This window comes from Staurois parvus, unplaced genomic scaffold (assembly GCF_062004578.1).
Source record: "Staurois parvus isolate SC_StPar_1 unplaced genomic scaffold, SC_StPar_1.0 ptg001199l, whole genome shotgun sequence".
Lineage (NCBI taxonomy): Eukaryota > Metazoa > Chordata > Amphibia > Anura > Ranidae > Staurois > Staurois parvus.
The window spans coordinates 497443-521711 of record NW_028318995.1 but is presented as its reverse complement, the minus strand read 5'-3'; the positions used below and the strand labels follow the sequence as shown (position 1 = coordinate 521711).

General features: G+C 40.9%; 1 protein-coding gene across 2 annotated transcripts in view; it reads right to left on the bottom strand.

The window, feature by feature from the left end:
- Positions 1-1412: 1412 nt before the first annotated feature.
- SLC34A2 (solute carrier family 34 member 2) overlaps positions 1413-24269 on the bottom strand; it is a 28735-nt gene continuing 5878 nt past the window's right edge. For both annotated transcript variants that reach the window (XM_089660033.1, XM_089660034.1), the window contains 12 exons: positions 20367-20472; positions 17715-17852; positions 17472-17600; positions 16918-17061; positions 14985-15096; positions 12760-12955; positions 12572-12658; positions 10957-11071; positions 7477-7644; positions 6794-6910; positions 6571-6695; positions 1413-3958 (listed from right to left, as the gene is read on the bottom strand). In XM_089660033.1, coding sequence (XP_089516159.1) covers positions 3386-3958; positions 6571-6695; positions 6794-6910; positions 7477-7644; positions 10957-11071; positions 12572-12658; positions 12760-12955; positions 14985-15096; positions 16918-17061; positions 17472-17600; positions 17715-17852; positions 20367-20472 — 2010 coding nt within the window. In that variant the 3' untranslated portion in view covers positions 1413-3385. The remainder of the gene's footprint in view (positions 3959-6570; positions 6696-6793; positions 6911-7476; positions 7645-10956; positions 11072-12571; positions 12659-12759; positions 12956-14984; positions 15097-16917; positions 17062-17471; positions 17601-17714; positions 17853-20366; positions 20473-24269) is intronic.

The following is a 24269-nucleotide window of genomic DNA, read 5'->3' as shown; positions in this document are numbered from 1 at the left end:
CCCCCAAACCCCATCCAAGTTCTAAAACCCCTTAGTAAACAGTTCTTGAGCTTGGTTTTGATGTTTTATTAACGCCAGTGTGCAGGGGTGTAAGAAAATGCATGTTGCTTAGCTGTGCAGAGCTGTAGGGGACCCAAAACTCAGCAACTCCTAAGGGGGTAGTGCTACACACATACCACACAGACTTTTTCCTCCAATTCAACTTTCATTTGAGGTGTATTATTTGCCCAACTCATTGAATGCAATGCAGGCTCTGGGCAGTTGATATCTCAAAACTACAGATAATCACAATCAAACTTTTTGGAAAATGCGTTGTAGTCAATGGTTCAGGCCATGATGTTGTTTTTTTAAGAAATCCATTTGGGCTTTAGATGGTTCCTGAGGATTACTGGAAGTGGTTCTAAAGCTAAAACATTTTTTAAACTTAATGCCTACCCTGCAATAAGGTAAAAACATGTTGCCACTTGCTGTTCCCTCTCCCACCCTTCCCACAACCAGCAGTGCTTTCTCTCTTCTCTTCTTGCCATTGGCTCCTGCTGCTGTCAGTCACAGCCTGTGAGCAGAGAGTGGGGGTTGGGCTGAGCCGTGTTGTGTTTGTCTATGGATGCACAAAGCCTGACTCGGGAGTGCATCTGCAAATATACCCCCATAGCAAGTGGCTTGCTATGGGGGCATACAGAGAAGAAGAGTAGCTGAGAGCACTGGCAGGAGACCCTAGGAGAGAAGGTTCAGGGTCGCTCTGTGCAACACCATTGGACAAAGCAAGTGAGTATAACATGTTTATTATTTAATTTAAAAAAAAATAGCCTTTAGAAACATTTTAGGTTCTTTACCACTATCCTGGAATTGTTGTTGTGCCAAAACACAACTCTTTACTAGCCTGATTATTTTATGTCTTTTTTTTTTTTTTTCATTTCACAGAAAATAGAAAATAGACAGTGAAAAAATGTAGAATAAAAAGCATCTGTACACAAATTGTGATCAGATACAAATTTCCTGTACAAATGTCTCAATCAATTACATGGCTTTCACAATAAATTCTTGTATTTTGCCTAATATATTTGTTTCCTTTTGATTGTCAGTTCCATCTCGAGTCCATAATGCAGTATTTTCCTGGAATACCTCAACATTATGGCCACTAGATTGAACTGACAATCACAGGAAATAAACATATTAGTCAAAATACAGGGATTTATCAGGACTGTGCAATTGCAAGTGAAGATCACTGGAGTAGTGGAGTCTACTTCAGTGGTTTCCAGTCTCCGGGGGCATTGGCCAGGTATGGTATATACATTCTGTAGTTTACATTGATCCCAGCTGTATAAAAGATCTATACCTGTAAAGTCATTTAATATGATGCACACAGTTGAAATTATTTACCATAATGCTGTTATTTGAAACCACTTAGGACATTGTTGTAATATAGAATATTTATTAGGCATTGGAAAACAACATTATCTTACAATTTTTACATTACCCTGGCAGTACCTCAATGCCAAGGGCAGAAGTAATATAAGGCACATGTCCTTCATTGAACATCACATTCAAAATATTTGCTGGAGCTATATACATGATCAGAACGAGACTGAAGTATTCTTATGTACACAGTACACATTAAATTATGCAGGAAGAATTTAAGACTCATTGTTGCTCTCTTATATTGTTCTTCCTGATATAAGCTGAAAAAATTCATTAAAACATAGATTCTGCTACCCTATATAATTTTCAGTAGCTCAGAGAAGGCCTTTCACCTAAAATGGACCTCCAGCCAAAAATGTTCTATTTTTGAGTAGCATAGGGTAGCGTAAAGCAGGCCATACAACCATGGATTGCTGGAAAGGAAATCGATTGTCCTACACAGTCAGTGTTGATGGGGGAATCCCGCCCGCAGCGCTATTGTGTTCTGCTGGCAGGGAGCCTTCCCTCTCGGCAGAAAACAATGATTATTTCTAGTGGCTATAGCCGCTGACAGTAATCACATGTAAAAAATCTGACAGGCTGGTTGTACCCAAGTCAGTTGATGGATCGACTTGGATACAACCAGCCTGCCCATTGGTGGAACACATTTCTGCTGAACCAACCAAGATACATGTATGGCCAGCTTTGGAATCTCTGATAGGCTGTCCCTATTTGGATGACTCATCATCACTTTCTGTCCTTGAGGCAGTTGTCACTAATGCAGAAAGTTATAGCAAATCTAAAATTCTACAATTGTCATCAGGACAGGAGTAAAAGGTAATTTCCCATGTCTGCCTCTTGGACAGGAAAAAAGCAAAAATATAATTAATGCTGACACAATGTTCACAATGGGGATGGTTCTGGCTTGACAACCATTTAAAAAAAACATCTCTATCTATGGAAAAAGGAGGGTAGATGTGTCTTTGCCCTATGTATTGCTGCCAGACCTTTGCCAGCAATGCAACCAGTCAAATCCTATTGTTATGAGTTGATGGATAAGGAACTCACAAGTAGGACTAAACTTCTGATGGACTTTCAGTAGATAAACAGGCATGGATATTCAAATAAAAGAGCTACCAAGAAACAAAAACTCACCACAGCAGCAAACTCACTCCGATTTAGACATTGCTTTTTAAGATGATTCCTCTTTTCCCACAGAAGGATTCCTTCTTTGTTCACATTAGAGAAAAAAATATATATATATATATTTATTTTCTAGGAGGGGCTAATGGGTTGAATCACCCAACATCTTTTTAGATCTCTTTGAGACTTTCAGAGATCTTTAAAGCCAACCATAGAAGGGTCAGATCTTGGCTGGTTCAGTTGAGTGTACACAAGATGATCGATTGATCAACTTGGGCACAACCAGCTTGTCGAATTTTCCATGCGATTAATGCTAGCAGCTATAATAGCCACTAGCAGTAGCCACTGTGTTCTGGCAAGTATGGCTCCCCTGCCCCCCACCCAGAGAACACAATGGCTCCATGGGAATCAAGCAAATGTCCTTCCTGCAACCCATGGTTGCAGGAAAGAAAATCACTCCATCTATGGCTGGCTTTAAAAAGTGTGATATTTCAACGCATTTGCTTGTTATGTAAGTTTGCATATCTATGATGTCACTCTCTCATCAGACTCCCCAATTATTTGCCTATTCTAGTTAATAAACAATGGTTCATAGAGATGTGACATTATTATAAGTATATGTAATGATTGCAGCACTTTAACAGCATTAAGTTGACACCAAGAGATAGAAGTTAGAACTTGCTTCACTTAGAACAGAGAATACGAGTTATTTTTTGGATGCTTCGTGATGGGCACAGCCACTCCTAGCATAAGATAAAAAGTAATTTTTATCATGTCATTAATAAATATGAAAGGATAATGATAGTCTATACAGTTCTCATGGTGGACCCTCCTTGTATTTGTCCTACAAGGAAGTAAGACTCAGATTTTTCCCTTGTTCTTTGTTATCGATACTTGGCAGTTCATCACTCAAGTCCACCACATTCTCATGACATTCCAAGGCCTTTGGCTTGTCGAAAGACAACTCTTCGTCTTCATTGGGTTGGCAGCAACTACAACATTTACACTTGCAGCAGCAACAACATCGGCGACCACAGAAGAGAGCAGCGTGCATCATCCAAGAATCCCATGGTCTTAGAGAATGCATCCACTTGGGAAGGAAGTCCCATGTCTTCAGAAAGTTTGGCAACACACGTGGAAATTTGGCTTGCAAAACGTTGATGACAATGATGACAACTATCAAAAACACAATAGGGACACAGACTCCCACAAGTATCTGCCATCCAGCAATTGACAAGCCAAACACTGCTAGAGGTAGCAAGAAAAAGCACATAATCAAATAAATGATGGCAAACCATCTGTATTTGGCTGTTTTGTTTCCCAGGCCTTTTGCTAGACGAATAGGTATTCTCGTGAAGGGAATGGGGTAAAAAAGTAGGATCCCGGATATATTGAAGAAAAAGTGGCATAATGCAATCTGCAAAGAGAAAATGCAACAGTTATTTTAGGTAGATTTAAACCCTAAATCAACATAAGAATTAGCAAAATACAACATATTATGCTCCTTTTCTTGGGTGTAGATATGCATTATGCAAGCATTTGGTCAGTATTATTCAAGAAGCAATAAAAGGGAGGTTTACTAAAACTTGGACCACTCAGAATCTGGTGCAGCTGTGCATAGTAGCCAATCAGTATCTATCTTCAACTTGGTCAACTAAGCTTTGAAAATAAAACCTGGAAGCTGATTGGTTTCTGCGGACAGCTGCACCAGATTTTGCATGCTCCAGTTTTAGTAAATAACCCCCAAAGTACCCAATCAGATATCACTTTATTGATGCCATAAAGGAACTATTTTGATAGGTTAAAATGACTGCTGTATTGTGCACTACATATTAGCTCAAAGGTCATTGTAAGAACAGAATTTATAAAAAAAGAGCATTTGCAAATCAGTTAATCTGGTAGGAAAATGAATGTCTTTTCTCGGTCAGCCTTAAAAATAAATGGTCGTAAAGTCGTTTTTCACTGGGTTAACCCAAGTTTGCATGTGCAGACACTGACAGAACTCCTATTAGCACCTTGTTCATATAGATTGGGATGGGATATTCCGTTAAATATAAAAGTACTAATAGAAGCCGGTGGAAAAAACAATGGATATTTTGCGAACTCTTTATTACTGATCCCTGGAGGACAAGGAAATCTTTATAAAGCAAGGATCGGTTTTTTGTAACAGGAAAATCCCCCTTCACTCTAATGGTAACTGATTCATTGGTGGATCTACAAATTGTTAATGTGTGTGTATTTATGTCAGCGCTGGTAGCCCTTTGTGTGTTGTTTTTATGAAACCATCTAACTCTTAAGATTTTGCAATTTTTTTTCCTTCTACCTCAAGCACAAGGAAAAAAAATTTCTATTGCAGCAATATTGTGTTCCCTGTCGACAGAACACAATGATACTGCTAGCAGCTATAGCCACCAGCAGTTATTGCATGAAAAAAATCTGACAGGTTGGTTGTACGGAAGTTGATAGATGGGTCAACTTCAGTACAACTAACCTGTCCACAGATTGATCAAATCTCGGCCGATCCCCGCCGAACTGGTTAAGATTTGATCCATCTATGGCTAACTTTACTTAAATCTCTCTAGCATCCTTTTCACATGAGCTGCTGGGGGAAATAAACACAGAAATACAGCCGCTCAGGGCTTTACCCATGCCATGGTGGTGATGCTTTGCCATCGCAAATTTAAACATCATATATTATTCAGCGGGTCATTCTGCCACTGTGCACAACCCGTTCAAGGGAATGGGGTCATGCCACAACCACAACTGCCCTGCAACCACATTCAGTGCAGTGTGGTGGGTCAGCATTTTGAAGGTTAAAGCAAGCGGTTCGGATGCAACATAGCACCTTCTCCCTGTCTGTCAAATGTTTTCTGAAAAGCAATCCAGAGAAGATCGCTTTTTAGAGGTAAAGCAGTGTAGCTACACGTGGGAATGAGCCCTTTGAACTAGTTACATAGTTAGTCTGGCTGAAAAAAGACAAAAGGTTCATCCATTTCAACCATTAAAAATAAAAAGAAAAGAAGTTATAATCCTATACCCACAGTAGATCCAGAGGAAGGCAAAAAACCCAGCAAAGCATGATCCAATTTGCTCCTGCTGGGAAAAAAAATACTTCCTGATCCCCCGAGAGGCAAGCGGATATTCCCTGGATCAACTTTACCTATAAATGTTAGTATCCAGTTATATTCTGTGTATCTAAGAAAGAATCCAGGCCTTGCTTTAAAAATGGTCTGGATTCTTAGACACAGTTCTTTTAGAGGTGTATTGCATGGTGTCATATCTTTTATAGTAAAATGCCCTTCATCAGCTGGAGATTAAACTTCTCTTCTTCAAACTTAGTTTATCAACATGTAGTTTGGGTCAAAAATATACAGGCTAAACTGAGAACAGTCATCGGGACCTTTATAACAGACCTCTATGAGCTAAAAGCAGGAATCAGCCAGTTGTAATTTTACAAATGTAATTAACATACTGGATGGGAAGAAAATTGTGCTGCAATCTTTCAAAGTTTGTCGAATTGTAATTAAAAACTCTTCACAAAACAAAAAATTTTCCATAGGACCTACACTAATACACCAAATGATGTTCACCAGAAATCTTATACTTCATTTATTTTTCTAGATGAAGCAAAATAAATATCATGGATCTTTTTGAGGGAAACAAAAGTTATAAAAGACTAAAGCCTAGTATACACGATCAAAAAATTGTACAAAAAATACCGCTTTTGAAGCAATCGTACAATAATCTGACCGTTAGTACATCGCTTTCGTCTGAAATTATTTGAAGGGACAAACACGAAATTTTTTCTTGTACGATACCAGACTGTATTTTCGTTTAATCAGTGCAGTTTTTATCCAAAAATACATTACATCACTTTGAATTTTCTGTCTGTCGTACAAGAATTTTTATAAAGTTAGTAACCTCTTCACTTTCAATATGAGATTAGCATGCAAAAACAGCAAAAAAACAAAAACGGACAATCTTTCGTCCAATATTCTCATTGTGTGTACGGAGCTTTAGAAGACAAACCTGCACAGAGTTGTATAACGTATCCCCAGGACTGGCCAAGGCAGCTAGTAGAGCAGTTGTTGTAGTTCCAATGTTAGACCCAAGCGTCAGGGGATAAGCTCTCTCTATGCTAATCACGCCAATGCCTACAAGGTGACAAGCCAAATGTTAGACAATGATGATAGCCACCCAGTGATGACTTTCCCAACAACATACACAACTTCTGAACATATATGAACCATACCAATGAGTGGAGTCATTGCAGATGTGAAGACAGAGCTGCTCTGTACAATGAATGTCATTCCAGCTCCAACCAAAATTGCCAAGTAACCCGTCAACCATGAGAATGGGAAAGGGAAATCTGTGTAATGACAATAAATTAGTTATGACACAATGGCATGCCTAGCACTCTAAAATAGGTACATGTACTGTATATCAGCAGCATGATGTTGTAGCAATCTAGGACAAGTATGTAAAAAGTGTGGCCGGGGGAGAGGTAGTAGGGTAGTATGCTCCTAAAACAGGCCTACAAAGGACAAGGGAACTAATTAGAGGAATCATCATGGAGCTGCAGCAGCTCAGAATAGCAAAGAGTTCTCCTTTCTTATTTATGATCATATAGACTTGCATTAGAGAGACCAATGTACAAATATGATGCTTTTTTTGTTTAAGACCATTGGCACTGGATTTAGTCAACAGTGCCAGTAATGGGCAGTATATTCTGAAATGTTCATTATATGCAGTATAATGAAAGGGCAGTATATGATGGAATAAATAAATAAATAAATGTTCAACAGAGTAAATAGGAAGCCAGCGTTTGCAAGCACAATACACTGTGTGAGCCCTGTGAGGTCCTGAGTGAGGCAGACTCTAGCCAGAGGATATCACGGCAATGCAGGAAGAACACAACATCAATGAGATTATTACCAGTGTTAATGATCTTCTTGATGACCACTGATACTTGTCCCTTCAGCATTGAGTTCAGGAGCTTGACAATTAGGATCAGGCAAACACAAAGCACTAGTAGTGACAGCGCCAAGAGGATAAGTCCGACTGCCAGGTCTGGGAGATCTGAGTTGGCAAACAGGTGTGCACCTAAACAATAGAATATAGAACAATGAAGGTGCTGGTTTATTTGATTTCTACATCAATATACAGTGCTCAGCATAAATGAGTACGCCCAAACAGATTTGTCAGAAAATCTTTACTTTCCTTTCAGAATCAACATTTTCTATGGGACACTATACTACAAAATACTCCCACAAAGGCAGACCATTGATCGCAAACAGGATTTGTTAATTTTGCGCACACAAAATAGTATTTTTCTTAACAAATTCATTCGAGACCATGTTGCAAAAATGAATATACAGCAATGAAAGTCTTAGGAGCAAAGCTAAATTTTAGACAACAAAATCCTAATTAACAAGCATTCAACTACAGGTGAGTCTAATTATTCATAAATAGGTGTCCAGCAGACATTTGATTATAAAAGGGCGTTACTTAGCAAAGAAAACCCCTTCCCATTTCGTGCTGTCAGCAATGGCACCACATAATAAAGAAATGTCACAACGCCTGAGAAAGAAAATAATTTCTTTACACAAGAAATGTGAAGGCTACAAGAACCAAAGCTTTGCTTATCAGTCAGAATACTGTAGCAAAAGTAATACAAAAATTTAACGAAGATGGAACTGCAACCATCTCAAAGAGACATCCAGGCCGTCCACAGAAGTTAACACCTCGACAGGAGCGTCTTCTGATGAGAAGGCCTGAAGAAAATCGCCATGTAAGTTCACTGCAGTTAGCTAAAGAAGTAGAAAGCCAAACTGGGGTGATTGTTTCCTGTGACACAATATGGCGTACACTGCAGAGGAATGACATGCAGGGGTGTTGTCCATGAAGGAAGCCTCTTCTAAAGCCCATGCACAAAAAAGTCTGCCTAGAATTTGCCGGGGCCCATGCTGAACATGAAGAAAACTACTGGGACTCTGGAATGATGAGACCAAGATAAATGTTTTTGGAACTGATGGCTTCAAAACTGTATGGTGTCGCAAAGGTGAGGAGTACAAAGAAAAATGCATGGTGCCTACAGTGAAACATGGTGGTGGCAGTGTCCTTCTGTGGGGCTGCATGAGTGCTGCTGGTGTCAGGGAGCTGCATTTCATTGATGGTATCATGAATTTACAGATTTACTGCTCTATATCGAATGCAAAGATGCTACCATCACTCCATGCCCTTGGTCGTCGTGCACTTTTCCAACATGAAAATGATCTAAAATACACATCTAAGGCCACTGTTACATTTCTGAGGAAGAACAGGGTGAAAGTGATTCAGTGGCCAAGTATGTCTCCTGATCTGAACCCAATCGAACACCTATGGGGAATTCTAAAGAAACAAGTTGAGCATCACTCTCCATCCAGCATCCAGGCTCTAAAAGAGGTAATTCTTGAAGAATGGAAAAAGATAGATGTTGCAATATGTCGCAAACTTATTCATTTCATGCCTAGAAGACTTGGTGTTGTGCTTACAAATCATGGAGGTCATACAAAATACTAGATGGAGTAGTTTTTGTTGTGGGGTGTATTCATTTTTGCATCAACTAATTTGAGTAAAACTGAAAATTTTTGTTATCTAAGTTATATTAATAACCTTACTTTCATGTAAAGAGCTAAACAAATGTTCCATAAAACTCAGTTTTGGCAAAAGTTTGGAAATTGTTCTTGTGTTCATTGAGATATTGATTAAAATCTTACTTTTCAAAAGGGGTGAATTCATTTATGCTGACCACTGTACATCAGGGCCAGATCTAGGGGGGTGCTGGGGTGGGCTGTGCTCCCCATATTTTAGTTGTGTTCCCCCAGGACTCTGAGAGTGCATCCACTGATCCATGAGCCAGTCTGCGGCATACATTTGATGTAAGGAGGCACACTGATGGGGACATCTGATATAAGGGGTCACTCTGATGGGAACAATTGATGTAAGGGAGAAATCTGATGGGGATGCTCATGCAAGGGTGTGCTCTGATGAGGACACCTGATGTAAGGGGAGGCTCTGATTGGGGTATCAGATGTAGGGGGGTACTGTGATGGGGACCCTGATGTAAGTGGGTGCTCTGATGAGGACACCTGATGTAAGGGGGGCTCTGATTGGGGTATCAGATGTAAGGGGGTACTGTGATGGGGACCCTGATGTAAGGGGGTACTGTGATGGGGGCCCTGATGTAAGGGGACACTCTGATGAGGACCCTCATGCAAGGGGATACTCATAATGTAAAGAGGGACTCTTTATAGGGAAATCTGAAGGGAGCACACTTATCCTTACTAGTGTTTCCCAGGTTGTGACACTGTGACAGACTGTTAGTGACTCACACACAGTGTTAGCATTATTCCTCCTGACTTTTTTTTACGGCACCCTGAGATCAGATAGGATAAATTTGGCCCTGATATACTGGTAGCAGTGGTCTTTTATCCTGTGTGCAGCAAGACAATGACTCAAAAAGGGACCCAGTGGCCACAAACATCCCTTAAGGCCAAACCTTGAGGCCTTGAACCGTGATGTTCCTCATAATCTACAGACAAGGAAAGCTTGGGTTGTTATTATTTCAGGCTCATTTATGCAGGTTGTGGTATAACGACCAGGGATCTTTAATTATAACATCAAGATAGAAATTAAAATGAAGGTGGTGCAATGAGGAGTGAATAATTCTAAGAAAAAGTTGGCTCCCAGATTAGTATTCTTTTAGAAAAAAACTACAAGCTATTATTTTGCCTATTAGTTTTGCCTGCAGTATCAGCTAAAACAGAGCAACAGAAGACATAGATCTCAGATGTCTCATTGTGCTTTTATATTCATAGCTGTTATTCTTGTAAATGTTTTATTTTGTGCTAAGTGGCTCTTTAATTTAAACATGTTCTAAGAAACATAGGGGTTTTTTTCTACTAAAGCTGGAGAGTGCAAAATCTGGTGCAACTCTGCATAGAAACCAATCAACATCCAGATTTGATTGCCAAAGTTTGACGGACCAAGCTGAGGTTAGAAGCTGATTGGCTACCATGCACAGCTGCACCAAATTCTGAATGCACCCAGTTTAGTAAATCACCCCCATAGAGTCATCACCATTGCCGATCTATTAAAAAAAAAAGGAAAGCAAAAAATTCCTATCTTCATTGTTCTAGGTTAGTGACAATGGCAATCACCAAGTATTGAGAAAGATGGTCAGCAAGCAGCTAGCATTTCCAGGTCAACAATGGCAGCCTCTCCTAACAGGTTTTCTCTTGAGATTTCAATTAATTTTTATTTACGTGTTTTGCTCATTCCAATTGCAAAGCGCCTTTTGAAGGAGACAAGGAACTCCACGTGAGGTCTGGCAGTTTGAGCTCTATGATCTGAATAACATGAATAAGTACTTACAACTGGCCTTGACTTGCTCCTGGATCTCTGTCCATGTCACATTGTTTTCATCCGTCCAGCAGAGTTTGTCAGCAGTGCAGTTTTCTGGGCTGGACACTGAAGCATTTATCCACATCTGTGTAGAATAGCAAACATGCACATTCATATAGTGTTTTCTAACCTTGTCTTTCCTCAATGCCCCAATATCTTTCTACAAATGCAGAAATGTAACTGCAAGCGGCATTTTGGCTAGCCACTTGATGTGTAGCCACCCCATTAATGGTACATTTACACTCACTGGCTACTTTATTAGGTACACTTGTTCAATTGTTTGGTAACACAAATTACTAATCAGCCAATCATTTGGGAGCAACTCAATGCATTTAGGCATGTAGACATGGTGAAGACAACTTGCTGAAGTTCAAACCAAGCATCAGAACTGGGAAAAAAGAGGATTTAAGTGACTTTGAACATGGCATGGTTGTTGGTGCCAGACGGGCTGGTCTGCGTATTTCAAAAACTGCTGATCTACTGGGATTTTCATGCACAACCATCTCTAGAGTTTACAGAGAATGGTCCAGAAAAGACAAAATATCCAATGTGTGGCAATTGTGTGGAAAAAAATGCCTTGTTGATGTCAGAGGTCAGAGGAGAATGGGCAGACTTGCTGCAACATTCAGATGGTAGGGTCAGAATTTGGTGTAAACAACACAAAATAATGGATCCATCCTGCCTTGTATGAATGGTTCAGGCTGGTGGTGTAATGGTGTGGGGGATATTTTCTTGGCACTAGCAAGGTGTAACTAATAAAGTGGCTGGTAAGTTTATATCTTAGGTGACCATTTATGTTGTGAAAAGTGCGTATTACCACTGAGTTACAAAGATTTGTATTTAAAGTGGAACTTTACCCATAAAGAAATAATGTTCTTTAGCAAGGAACATACATTCCACATTAATAATTATACTAACAAAATTAGTGGGTGCTGTAAATTGCCTCCAGCATTGTTTCTTCTTGCTGGAGGCTGCCATTTTGTTAAAACTCAGAACCCCTGAGCTGCAGTAAATCTTTAGGTTGTCAGCAGACCGGCCTCTACATTTCTAGCACAAAATACAGTAAGAGTGTAAGAGTAAGAGTATATTTCTGAAGTTTAAAAAGTATAGACACGTATTTTTAATGTTTTACATAACTATACCTGCAAAAGGGACCAGCCTGACATAATCAAGCAATGTTTTGACAAAAGTTCCACTTTCAAATAATTTATGGTTTTCTCCATGTAAGATTGCAGGAGAATATGTGTGGCCACTGTCTACAGCAGTCCCTGTGACTTAGAATAGTGCAGCTACCAAAAATCCCAGATCAGAGCAACATAACAATCACAATCTATATTGTGGGTGGTACTTAGTGGGTGGAGCATGGTTTCCTTAGCCCTTCCCAAGAGGAGTAGGAGCCCATTTTAAACAGAAATTGGAACTAATAAAAGTAAGAAAAGTATAGTTTCAGGAAAACCACAATTTTAGCTGCATGACATATCATTTTCTGAATGGCTACAGTTCAGATTTAGAATGCCCCTGGACCATGGACAGTATCATGAATGCTAGCTCTGCTGATACATATCTGACATCACAGGCACTTTACCTTCTTTCCACAATCTCTTTTAATCAGACTCTTGTTCTGAGCAGCTGGATCCCCATAGGCAATTTCCTGTATGACTTTCTTGTCAAGCTGCAATATAGAGATGTCATATTTAGCATAACCTGTTTTTGTTGACTGATTAAACATTAGGAATCTGAAAGTAGGTGGCAAAAGCCTACAATTATTTATACCTGGATGATTCCTTTGGTGAGAGGCTCTGTGATAACCTTCAGCATATCTGGGGCATCCTCTCCAGACTGTAAGTTGAAGGACTCCACAATGGCATTGGTGAGATAGTACAGGTATCCTGATGCTATTTCAATGGGTAGCAAGATCAGCACTGATAGCCAGTTAAAGAAATCATGGACAGTAGCTCCAGCAAATGCCCTATTATGGGGAAAAGGTGGGAGCTATTAAATGAAATTCCAGCTTATGACATATTATTGGCAGGTAATTTAGATGTCAGTCAGTTTATATGTGTTATGCAGTTTAAGTTTTAAGCACATTTATGGAGGATTTGAATTAATCAGCTAAAGCTACCAGTGACACACTGTTGATCAATATTAATATATTTCTAGTTTGTGAGAGGTAAAATCTTGAGCAGAAAGGTATCTATGCTTCCTAACCTTTCATAATAAAGGAGAACTGATACCGTCCCTGCAGGACAAGCAAACGCAGGGAGGGAGAGCTTGAGTAGATAAAAGCATATCTAAACCCAAACACACAAATGTAATATTTTGCAGTTTACTGGTGCCTAATTGTGGGGACAGCATTAGCTTTATTTTTTACTATTTTCCTTTATCTTCACCTGGTGATCAAGCCAGTAAGTCTGTTATTTTTTAATTTAACAGACCAAGTTGTCCAGCAGAAATGGCAGTTAGAGGGTTAGACAAACCATTTAACACTGACAGGGTGCTTACAATGGTCAGATTTTATGTAAAATATTTTTCCCAAAAGCAAATTAAAAAAAAAACTCTTGCTTTAACTGCTTAAAAAGTGTTAGCTGGAGTTTGACTTTAATTTGTTTGTCAAGTCCATCTAAATCTGCTAGTTGGTGGGCAATGCTGCTGTCAAAAGGTATCTCCATTGCTCCTCCACGCAGACTGGAGACACCCTAAGGCAGGAAGTGAGTTACTGGATGGAAAATTCAAAAAACCTCCTGCGCTTAAATGGAATCCTACCCTCAAAAAGCTGCTAACACTAAACTTATACCCGAATAAGTGAATAATCAATTAAAATAAACAGTGTAGCGCTAATAAATAATATATATATATATATATATATAAATATCCAGTGAATAAGTGATTACAATAAACAAACTCAATATACACCCCCTAGGTATATATATCCGGAATGATAAACAAAGAAATAAATAATAGTGTCATGCGTGAATTCCCTCGTGGGGAATATCCAGTGCAAAAAGTGACAAATACAATCTTAATACAATATAGTGACAAAAGAACATACGGTGCTCAAAATAGGTGAACCAATATTCAATTGCAAAAAGTCCAAACAATATAATAATAATAATAATGCAATGCTTTGTGGTGGTCTTCCCACTCCACTCTTCATGCAAAAGTAATGTGCAGTGTGCGTGATTCACACGTGCCAATCCTTTAACGGCCAAAATGCCCCCTCACCTCCTTACTTGGACCCCACAGGGCCAGCACGCTTTAAGGATCAAACGATCCTATCAGAATGGATTCCTCTCTGGATTTCACCTCCAGCGTCCACCAGACTAGCAGCCAGCTCTACTGGCACAGATCAAAATAATCCCAGCAATAGAGCTGCAGAGAATACAGATCAACACGGTGGTCTATGGAGCGATTCTTCTTCCCATACTGCATCCCACAGCCATCTCCTCCCCAGGTAAGTGAGACTCACCCAACCATCCACAGCTTTACTACCTTTTTATTCACTGCTTCCAAACAGCCCTCCATGTTATCCTATGTGTCCATGCACACAGAGACTTTTAGAAGCTTTTATTAGCAGTACCATTTACCAACCGGAAGAAAAACCCAGGGCCAGCGCGTCCAGAAGCAGCAGTGTTTTGGCAGAAAAAATGCCTGACATGCCTAAACACGTCTAAACGCTAGACGCGTTTAGCGATTGAGTGTTAATTCATTTCAATGGCCACAAAAAGACTACTTTCACACTGAGAGGTTTTTGAAGTGTTTTTGCCTGAAAAGCTCAAGAAAAATGCTTCCCTATGTATGTGAATGTACAGTATATCTATTGTATGTTTTCACACTGAGGCGTTGCGCTTGCGGGGCGGTGTAAAAACTCCTGCTTGCAGCATCTTTGGGGCATGGGGCTTGATTAAGGATAGTCACATCCTGCCTTGACTTTTACCTCTGTAGGTTCACTTTATCAGATGGTCAGTCTCATAGTCATGGAAAAGGATCAGATACTGTACCTTCTAAATTCATTCCGGTCACCAGACTGCATCAATGCTACAATGGTATTTGTGACTGATGTGCCAATGTTGGCTCCCATGATGATTGGAATGGCTGTCCTGACCGTTAGAACTGCAAAAACAGAAACATATGACTCTGGTATTAATATTATAGTGTAAACAGGAACACAGTGGAGAAAATAATGTTTGTGCCTTGTCACAGCACTGATGCAATTTTTTCACCTATGAATAATAAGCGGAACTCGAGACACACAGCTAAATACACAGTTAAAATTTTTTTTTTATCTGCCTACCAAAGTTTTTTCATCTCTGTGCAACCAGTCTAGTAATTTGCATACTACACAGCCAGGTAGATGACACACATTTTCTGGTTGAGTATGTTTTGCCGAAAAGTGGACTTGAAGGCTCGCAGGGGTCACAATGGCTACCTCTCCCATGCTCCAGGGGGCCCTGTGCCCCCGTAACATTAGGTTTTACATTGTATTGCTGGGGAAAAGTGCTTGCTGCGTCACCCTGTGTAGGTAATTCAGTAAACTCAGAGGACCAGAGCCCACCAGGCAGGGGCCCGCTCAGGCCTGTCTGAGGCCCTCTGAGTTTCCAGCTTCACCTACACAGGGTTACGGGGCAAGCCTTTTTCCCCAGTAGTGTAGTCTCTGCTCAGCACCCCTGGCCCAGCCCAGTACCCCAGACCCCTCCGTGCGGGCAGGCAGGCCACACTCTAAGCTGCTGGGTGAAAGTGGTGGGCTGGTATGTGAATCTGGAAGTCAGAGCCCCCCTCACATGGACTGGGCCCTCTGAGTTTCTTCTTTTACCATGGCTCAGTGTAGCCTGCCTGCCTGCCCCCGCCTTGTGCGCACGTACCGTAGGCAGCAGGTGAGAGAGAAGAGAGACAGCCACCACACAGTCACAGAGCATTCTTGTGTAAGTGGCACTGGTGTGCAATGGGAGTCTATTGGCGTTAGATGGAGGCGGCTGGTGGCAGTGGAGGGGACCCCAGGTCAAGTTTTACATCAGGGTCCACAAGCTTCAAGCTATGCCTTTTACCCCTCCATCTTCAGCCATCTCACTGGATATTGAACCAACATCATCACTTCTGGCCATTGAACTTTAAAAGAAACGTTTACGTTTTTTTTTTTTTTTTTTTTTTAGAAATCATACTTACCTAGGTAGAAGCAGCATCGGTCCAATGCAACATTCTGTCCCCCAATGGCTGTAAGACTGAGAACTGAGCGATCAAAGACTTCTGTTCTCTATGAACAGATAGCTGGTGGTTGTCAGTCACTGCTCTCTGCTCTACCCCGCCAGCACTCATTGGAGTGCTGAGCTGAGGGGGCAGGAGTGGCTCGCTCAGGCTCTCAGCAGATTGCTGAGAAGCTGAGCCAGGTGCCACTCCAGACATCTGGGTGGATCCCAACTATAAAGTTGGGATTTTTCCTCAACCTGGACCAGTTGAGTCACATCAGCTGACAGTGGACTTTAGCCCACTGTCGGCTGAAAACAGGTCACACGAGTGCAGAACGAACTACACTCCTGTGATCCACAGGAAAAGTACACCCAAACAAGCAATGCCAAACCGTAAAGTAGGAAAGTGAACTTCCTGACTAACAGAGAAGTGCATCTCATATGAATGGCAGGCAAAAATGAGCAATATTTTGTTAGGTAATACAGTTCATATATATGTAATGAAATACTGTAACTGTTTGTCTTTCGTCCCACTTTAAAGTTCCTGAACTTGACCAGGTCAATGTGGCATAAATGATTTCACTATAGATATTGTCAATGTGAATAAGACAAATGATATCGTTACAACAATAGAAAACCAACTGTTGTGGCTGACAACTGGGATGTGAAGCAATGATTAAAGGAATGATCTACTCTACAAAAGTAGGGACACACACATATCTGTGTTCTATAATTAAGAATTCATACTCACGTCCAGATGACACCATGCTGACCACAATAGATGTGGATGTACTTGAGCTCTGTACAAGGACAGTCACCAGGACACCAATCACCAGTCCAGCAACAGGATTGGAGAGAACAGAGTGGTTCTTGAAAATATCTCCTGCTGCTTTGCCTAAAATAAATGAATCAAAGTCAGTGAACTAGTTAGTTGATTAGTTAGTTGGTTAATGCAAAACATTACAATCTCAGTCCAACCAAAATCTTCAAAGTGTAACCTAACTATAAAATCCGACAAGAAGAGTATGACCACCTTATGGAGGGAATATTTCGTCCCTCCATCCAGTATCAAAACCAAACTTTTTTAAACTCAAGAATAAATATCATGTAATGCAATCTACCACTCCTTAGGTTCTGTGCACAGGAAGTGGTGTAGTAAACCTGAATGCAACTCTGGAAGAGCAGCAATGGAAGAATATACTCTAAGTCACCCCCCCCTTTACTTCCCCCTTTCACACCTATATTGAGATGACCTGTGAATTATAACATGCTGCAAATAGTTAGAATAGACTAGCACCTACTTACCTCCAACTAATTGAAAGGCCGAGCTTAACACATCCAGCGAACACACAAAGAAGTACAACAATACCACTAAGAGGATAAACCGACCGATCGCCTTTAGAACAGACAAGACACGTTGTTTTGTGTTCATTTCTAAAAAAAAGAAGGCACTTTGTTTGTTGTCCACAGTGAATGAAGCCCAACCTTCACCAAGAGCAGTGCTATAACAATCAAGGCAATAACAGCAAAAGGCATTGGTACACCTACCTGACCACTTTGGTCCAGTACTTTTAAGTTCTGGCATGTCCCATGGATCAAACTGATTTTCTTTTTCAGATGCGTCTTGGCAGAGTGTCACAGTGGAGTAACTCGGTGGTAAGTTCGTATTAGCTAAACTAATGTTGTCTGAAAAACATATATGAATAAGTGTATGTCAAGAAAATACCATTGTGTGAATCTGCAACATTATTAAAGTTTGCTTTTCTTTTGGATACAAAAACATGTGATTGCTTATTTTATTAATTTGTATTATTACATTGTTATCAGTTTATCAATGCATGTTAATGTTTTAAAAAATCTTGTTTATATAATGGCTTTTAATTATATATGTACACAGTGGTGTATTTTGGTTTTGTGCTGCCCTAGGCAAGACTAAAATCGGGCACCCCCCAACTAAATTTGTCCTACCCCTTCCTGTTTAAAATCCACCTCTTCAGGACAGTAGCATGATGAAGGGCAGTATGACATGGGGGGGGGGGGGCGTGGGACAGGAGGGGGGCAGCGTGATGGGGGGCTGCAGGACAGGTGGGGGGTAGCATGGCGGAGGGAGGGCAGCATGATGGGGGGGGAAGTGTGATGCGTGGGGACAGTGTGACAGAGAGCAGCATGGTGGGGGACAGCATGATCGGTGGGGAGGCAGGGGGACAGGTGGAAGGCAGCATGACTGGGGGGCACGGGAAAGGAGGGGGGCAGTGGGATAGAAAGAGGATCAGCGGGACAGGAGGAGTGCAGCAGAACAGGTGAGGTGCAGTGGGACAGATGAGGGGTAGTAGGACATGTTGGGGACAGCGGGACAGGAGGGGGGGCAGAGGAACAGGTGTGGGGCAGGGTGACAGGTGGGGGCAGTGTGCCAGGTAACAGAATGAAGGATGAAAAAGGATGGAGGGAGTGAAGTGTGACAGGTGGGGGCAGTGTGGCAGGTAACAGAATGAAGGAGGAAAAAGGACGGAGGGAGTGAAGTGTGACAGGTGGGGGGCAATGTGTCGGGGGGCAATGAGACAGGAGTGGGGAAGCACCAGTCCTCCAAGCTCTTACCTGTCCAGCAGCGGCTCCTCCAGATGGTGTCAGGATAACTCCAAAAAGGTTGCCTGTGTCCCATCTCCCCCAGGATCTCCAGCGGTGGCTGCAAAAGAGCAGGGGACTCCTCCACCCTGACCTTGTCCTCTTCTTCTTCCTCCTCCACGGGTCTTCCACTGGTACCTCTTGGCCATCCTGCACATCCTGGTGCACACTGACAGTGGGCCCCGGCCCAGACACTCTCTCAGCGCACTCCAGGGATCCACCCACCACTCCACCCTCCTGTGCAGCCGATCCCTTGGCCTGGGTGACCCTACTTGTGTGCCAGCTTGACTGTACCCCCACCCATGGTAGCCCTGCCACAGACACACAGTGTCCCTTCTGCCTGGGGGATGACGCCGCCCCCCTGTAAACTGCCACCAATAGCAGATACACCCCTGTATCTACATGGAGTGGCCATATTTGTCCATACATGTCCCTAACGTTACATAAAAGGGAAAAGCTATATAGGATTTTTAAGTAAGTAAAAAAGGTAAGCAGAAATTTTGAAAAAAATCTGTTATGTGTGAATGGGAAGGCAAAACAGGTATAAAGTAGGTTTTATCCCAATTTGGCTGCACATGTGGAAAAAAACTTTATAGACCAATTCCAGGGCTGGATATTTTATACTAGGACTTATATAAATATGCATATACCATACCTGGTGGACACCCCTGGAAGCTGAAAATCACTGAAATAGACACCTGCCACTCCACCCGCTACTTTTCCAAATAAATGCAAAGCATTCTCTGATTGGATGAGTTGGAGAGTGTGATGTCATTGCCCTGCCTCATCCAGTCAGAGAAAGCATTGCATTCATTATGAAAAAATGAAAAGCATTCTCTAAACGACGCCCGTGCCGAGCAGCCAACCCCCTGTGCTGAGAATACATCAGGTCAGTCGCTCAGCATGGGATCCAGAAGCAAGTAGAGATCACTGAAGTAGCGGGTGTCTACTTTAGTGAATTCCAACTTCCAGGGGCATCCACCAGGTATGGTATATGCATAGTTACATTTGTTCTATACTATGTCAAATATTTCCATGTAGTAATGTGTGTTATATATGTGTAGTAATTTGAGAAATGCAATCTACAACGTTTCATACAGTAACAAATTTAAAAACCCTGTCAAATATCTGGATTTATACCAATATAGAAAATGCTGTATGTAAGATAATGAAAGATTTCAGTAGCTTTCTTCTTTACAATGACAAATTTTAGACTATTTGAAATATTAGGAACCTGTCAAAAACGACTTGTGTCTAATGTGACCTTAAGTCATAACCTTGGTGTAGTTTAGTTTTGGAAAAACAGCAACCAGCTCTATGTAAAAAAAACATTGCTTGAGGCCTGCTATGCAATGGAGGAAGTAACAGTGATTCTCAATTAGTTTACAGCAGGGCAGGCACTCACAACACATGATTATGGCTGTATTACTTAACAGGTCAGATAATTTGTATATTGACACTCACTCTGTTAATAGGTTATATATAGAGATCAAGATGGCCTGGTCATTGGAATTCCCAGAAAGGTTTTGTTTAAACTGGAGTTCTTCTTTACAATAACACTTTGTTCCAGGTACTTACCAGGTGGAGGGAATGTATTGCCATTCAGGGATATATTTGTCTGTTTTTTGACATCTTCTACATCATCTGCAATATGGTTCTGGAATTCCGGAAAGGGAGCCATTTTCTGGAAACAATACAGTTCACAAGTGAAAATGATGACAGGAGTTTTTAGATCAGAAACATACAAACTTTCTATCAGTAGGATGCAGAGACCCAGCAGCTTTTAGTCAAAGATCACATTCACCATTAAGAAGCTTATTCAATAAAGCAGCATCCAAGCAATAATGGTGCGCAAACAACAAGTACCTTGTGGTCCAATTGCATTTCACCACTTATTAGTATGAAGCTGGAAGAACAATTGTGATTGCTTGTTGTACATGCCCTTTGCTCATCATTTTATTGAAGAAGAGCTCTACAGATTTAACATATACAGTCAGGTCCATAAATATTGGGACATCAACACAATTCTAACATTTGTGGCTTTATACACCACCACAATGGATTTGAAATGAAACGAACAAGATGTGCTTTAACTGCATACTGTCAGCTTTAATTTGAGGGTATTTACATCCAAATCAGGTGAACGGTGTAGGAATTACAACAGTTTGCATATGTGACTCCCACTTGTTAAGGGACCAAAAGTAATGGGACAGAATAATAATCATAAATCAAACTTTCACTTTTTAATACTTGGTTGCAAATCCTTTGCAGTCAATTACAGCCTGAAGTCTGGAACGCATAGACATCACCAGACGCTGGGTTTCATCCCTGGTGATGCTCTGCCAGGCCTCTACTGCACCTATCTTCAGTTCCTGCTTGTTCTTGGGGCATTTTCCCTTCAGTTTTGTCTTCAGCAAGTGAAATGCATGCTCAATCGGATTCAGGTCAGGTGATTGACTTGGCCATTGCATAACATTCCACTTCTTTCCCTTAAAAACTCTTTGCTTTCTTTTGCAGTATGCTTTGGGTCATTGTCCATCTGCACTGTGAAGCGGCATCCAATGAGTTCTGAAGCATTTGGCTGAATATGAGCAGATAATATTGCCCGAAACACTTCAGAATTCATCCTGCTGCTTTTGTCAGCAGTCACATCATCAGTAAATACAAGAGAACCAGTTCCATTGGCAGCCATACATGCCCACGCCATGACACTACCACCACTATGCTTCACTGATGAGGTGGTATGCTTAGGATCATGAGCAGTTCCTTTCCTTCTCCATACTCTTCTCTTCCCATCACTCTGGTACAAGTTGATCTTGGTCTCATCTGTCCATAGGATGTTGTTCCAGAACTGTGAAGCCTTTTTTAGATGTCGTTTGGCAAACTCTAATCTGGCCTTCCTGTTTTTGAGGTTCACCAATGGTTTCCATCTTGTGGTGAACCCTCTGTATTCACTCTGGTGAAGTCTTCTCTTGATTGTTGACTTTGACACCTACCTCCTGGACAGTGTTCTTGATCTGGCCAACTGTTGTGAAGGGTGTTTTCTTCACCAGGGAAAGAATTCTTCGGTCATCCACCACAGTTGTTTTCCGTGGTCTTCCGGGTCTTTTGGTGTTGCTGAGCTCACCGGTGCGTTCCTTCTTTTTAAGAATGTTCCAAACAGTTGTTTTGGCCACGCTTAATGTTTTTGCTATCTCTCTGATGGGTTTGTTTTGTTTTTTCAGCCTAATGATGGCTTGCTTCACTGATAGTGACAGCTCTTTGGATCTCATCTTGAGAATTGACAGCAACAGATTCCAAATGCAAATATCACACTTGAAATGAACTCTGGACCTTTTATCTGCTTATTGTAATTGGGATAATGAGGGAATAACACACACCTGGCCATGGAACAGCTGAGAAGCCAATTGTCCCATTACTTTTGGTCCCTTAACAAGTGGGAGGCACATATGCAAACTGTTGTAATTCATACACCGTTCACCTGATTTGGATGTAAATACCCTCAAATTAAAGCTGACAGTCTGCAGTTAAAGCCCATCTTGTTCGTTTCATTTCAAATCCATTGTGGTCGTGTATAGAACCAAAAATGTTAGAATTGTGTTGATGTCCCAATATTTATGGACCTGACTGTAGGTGGCCATTTCCTCCTTGAACCATGGAATCCAACCATTACAGGTAGTAACTGAATCTCTGCACATACACTCATCTGTCATTTTATTAGGTACACCTGTTCAATTGCTTGGTAACACAAATTGTCAATCACATGTCAGACACTCAATGCATTTAGACATGTAGATGTGGTGAAGATGACTTGCTGAAGTTCAAACCGAGCATCAGAATGTGGAAGAAAGGGGATTTAAGTGACTTTGGACATGGCATGGTTGTTGGTGGCAGACGAGCTGGTCTGTGTATTTCAAAAACTGCTGATCTACTGGGATTTTCACACACAACCATCTCTAGGGTTTACAAAAAATGGTCCAAAAAAGAGAAAATATCCAGTGAGTGGCAGTTGTGCGGCCGAAAATACCTTGTTGATGTCAGAGGTCAGTGGAGAACGGGCTGACTGGTTGCTGTGACTTTCAGATAGTAGGGTCAGAATTTGGAGTAAACAACATGAAAGCATGAATCCATCTTGCCTTGAATCAGTGGTTCAGGCTGATGCTGGTGGTGGTGGTGTAATGGTGTGAGGGATATTTTCTTGCCACTAGTGAGGTGTAACTAAGTGAGTATAGTGGAGCAATATTTCTGTGTGGTTTTTTTTGTTACCATAGACAACGCTCTACTTTATGTTTTCACATTTTTAATTTACATACATTTACTTTCACAAGTATTTTTTCTTCCACAGAGAGGAATTTCAGAGGGAGTCTTTTCCTCCACAAATCTCATTCTGAAATTCCCACTGATGTTCGTGTGTTTGTTTTACTGGCACAGAACTCTAAAGAACATCAGGTAATGTGATGTCATTTGTACAATGTTTGGATTCTCTCAAAGAAGACTTTGTATCAGAAAGTTAATGAGTTCTGGACACACAATGAGCTATAGATCATTCTGATTTATTGACTTGTCACACAGTGTTCATGGTGTCACTGTGTCTTTCTCAACAGCCTCTGATCTATCAATGTGTGTGTACTAAGATACAGAGACATAACTGTGCTTGTAGAACTTTATTTTCCATGTATTGATCAGTGGCTTTAATTTTAACCTGATTTCTTTTTGCATTAGCACATCATTAACCGGTTCATCTTCAAGAACATGTGAACTATTAGAATTCACAAACTTTCCCCACCAAGGGTGGTCCAAACATTTTCTCTCTAGACTGGGAAGTGTAAGATTTGTCTAGGCAACCAATATTGGGCATTACTGAGTATCTGAAATATTGCATGATTACTGCATGGCAAGATTCTATGACGTAGGAATATCTCTGCACAACTAAGCAGTATTTCTTCCCATTTTTATGGATAATTGGCCCGATGTATGTTTCTTAATAATGTTCTTGCTGGTCAGAAACTAGGTTCGAAAAGATTTCTTTTTTTTTTTTGGAGAAAGGTTATACAGAAACCTCTGGTGAACTACATAATTGTTCTAGACACCAGCAATAAAAACCAGCCTGTTCTTAGCTTCTAATGCATACATTCCCAGAAATTTTGGAGCCACCACTCATGTTTTGTCTATATGTAAGTAGCCTAGTCAAAGAAACAAAATACTTTTTTTATAAATACATGAAATACACCTATTTATTACATAGAAGGAGTTGTATGGACAGAAGTGTATGTGCTCACAGAAAATGCACCATTAAAGTAATAAATCAGAAAAGGAGACACATAATCTAAATTTGGCCAAATGAGTGAGAAAATAATGATACAAAACAAGAGTGATATGCTTCTGAGGTCTATGGCCTATTCAAATATTGATACTGGGTCTTGTGCAGTCACTAGGCTCATTGCATGTGTTATTCTATATCCTATGATGTGCTCACAGATT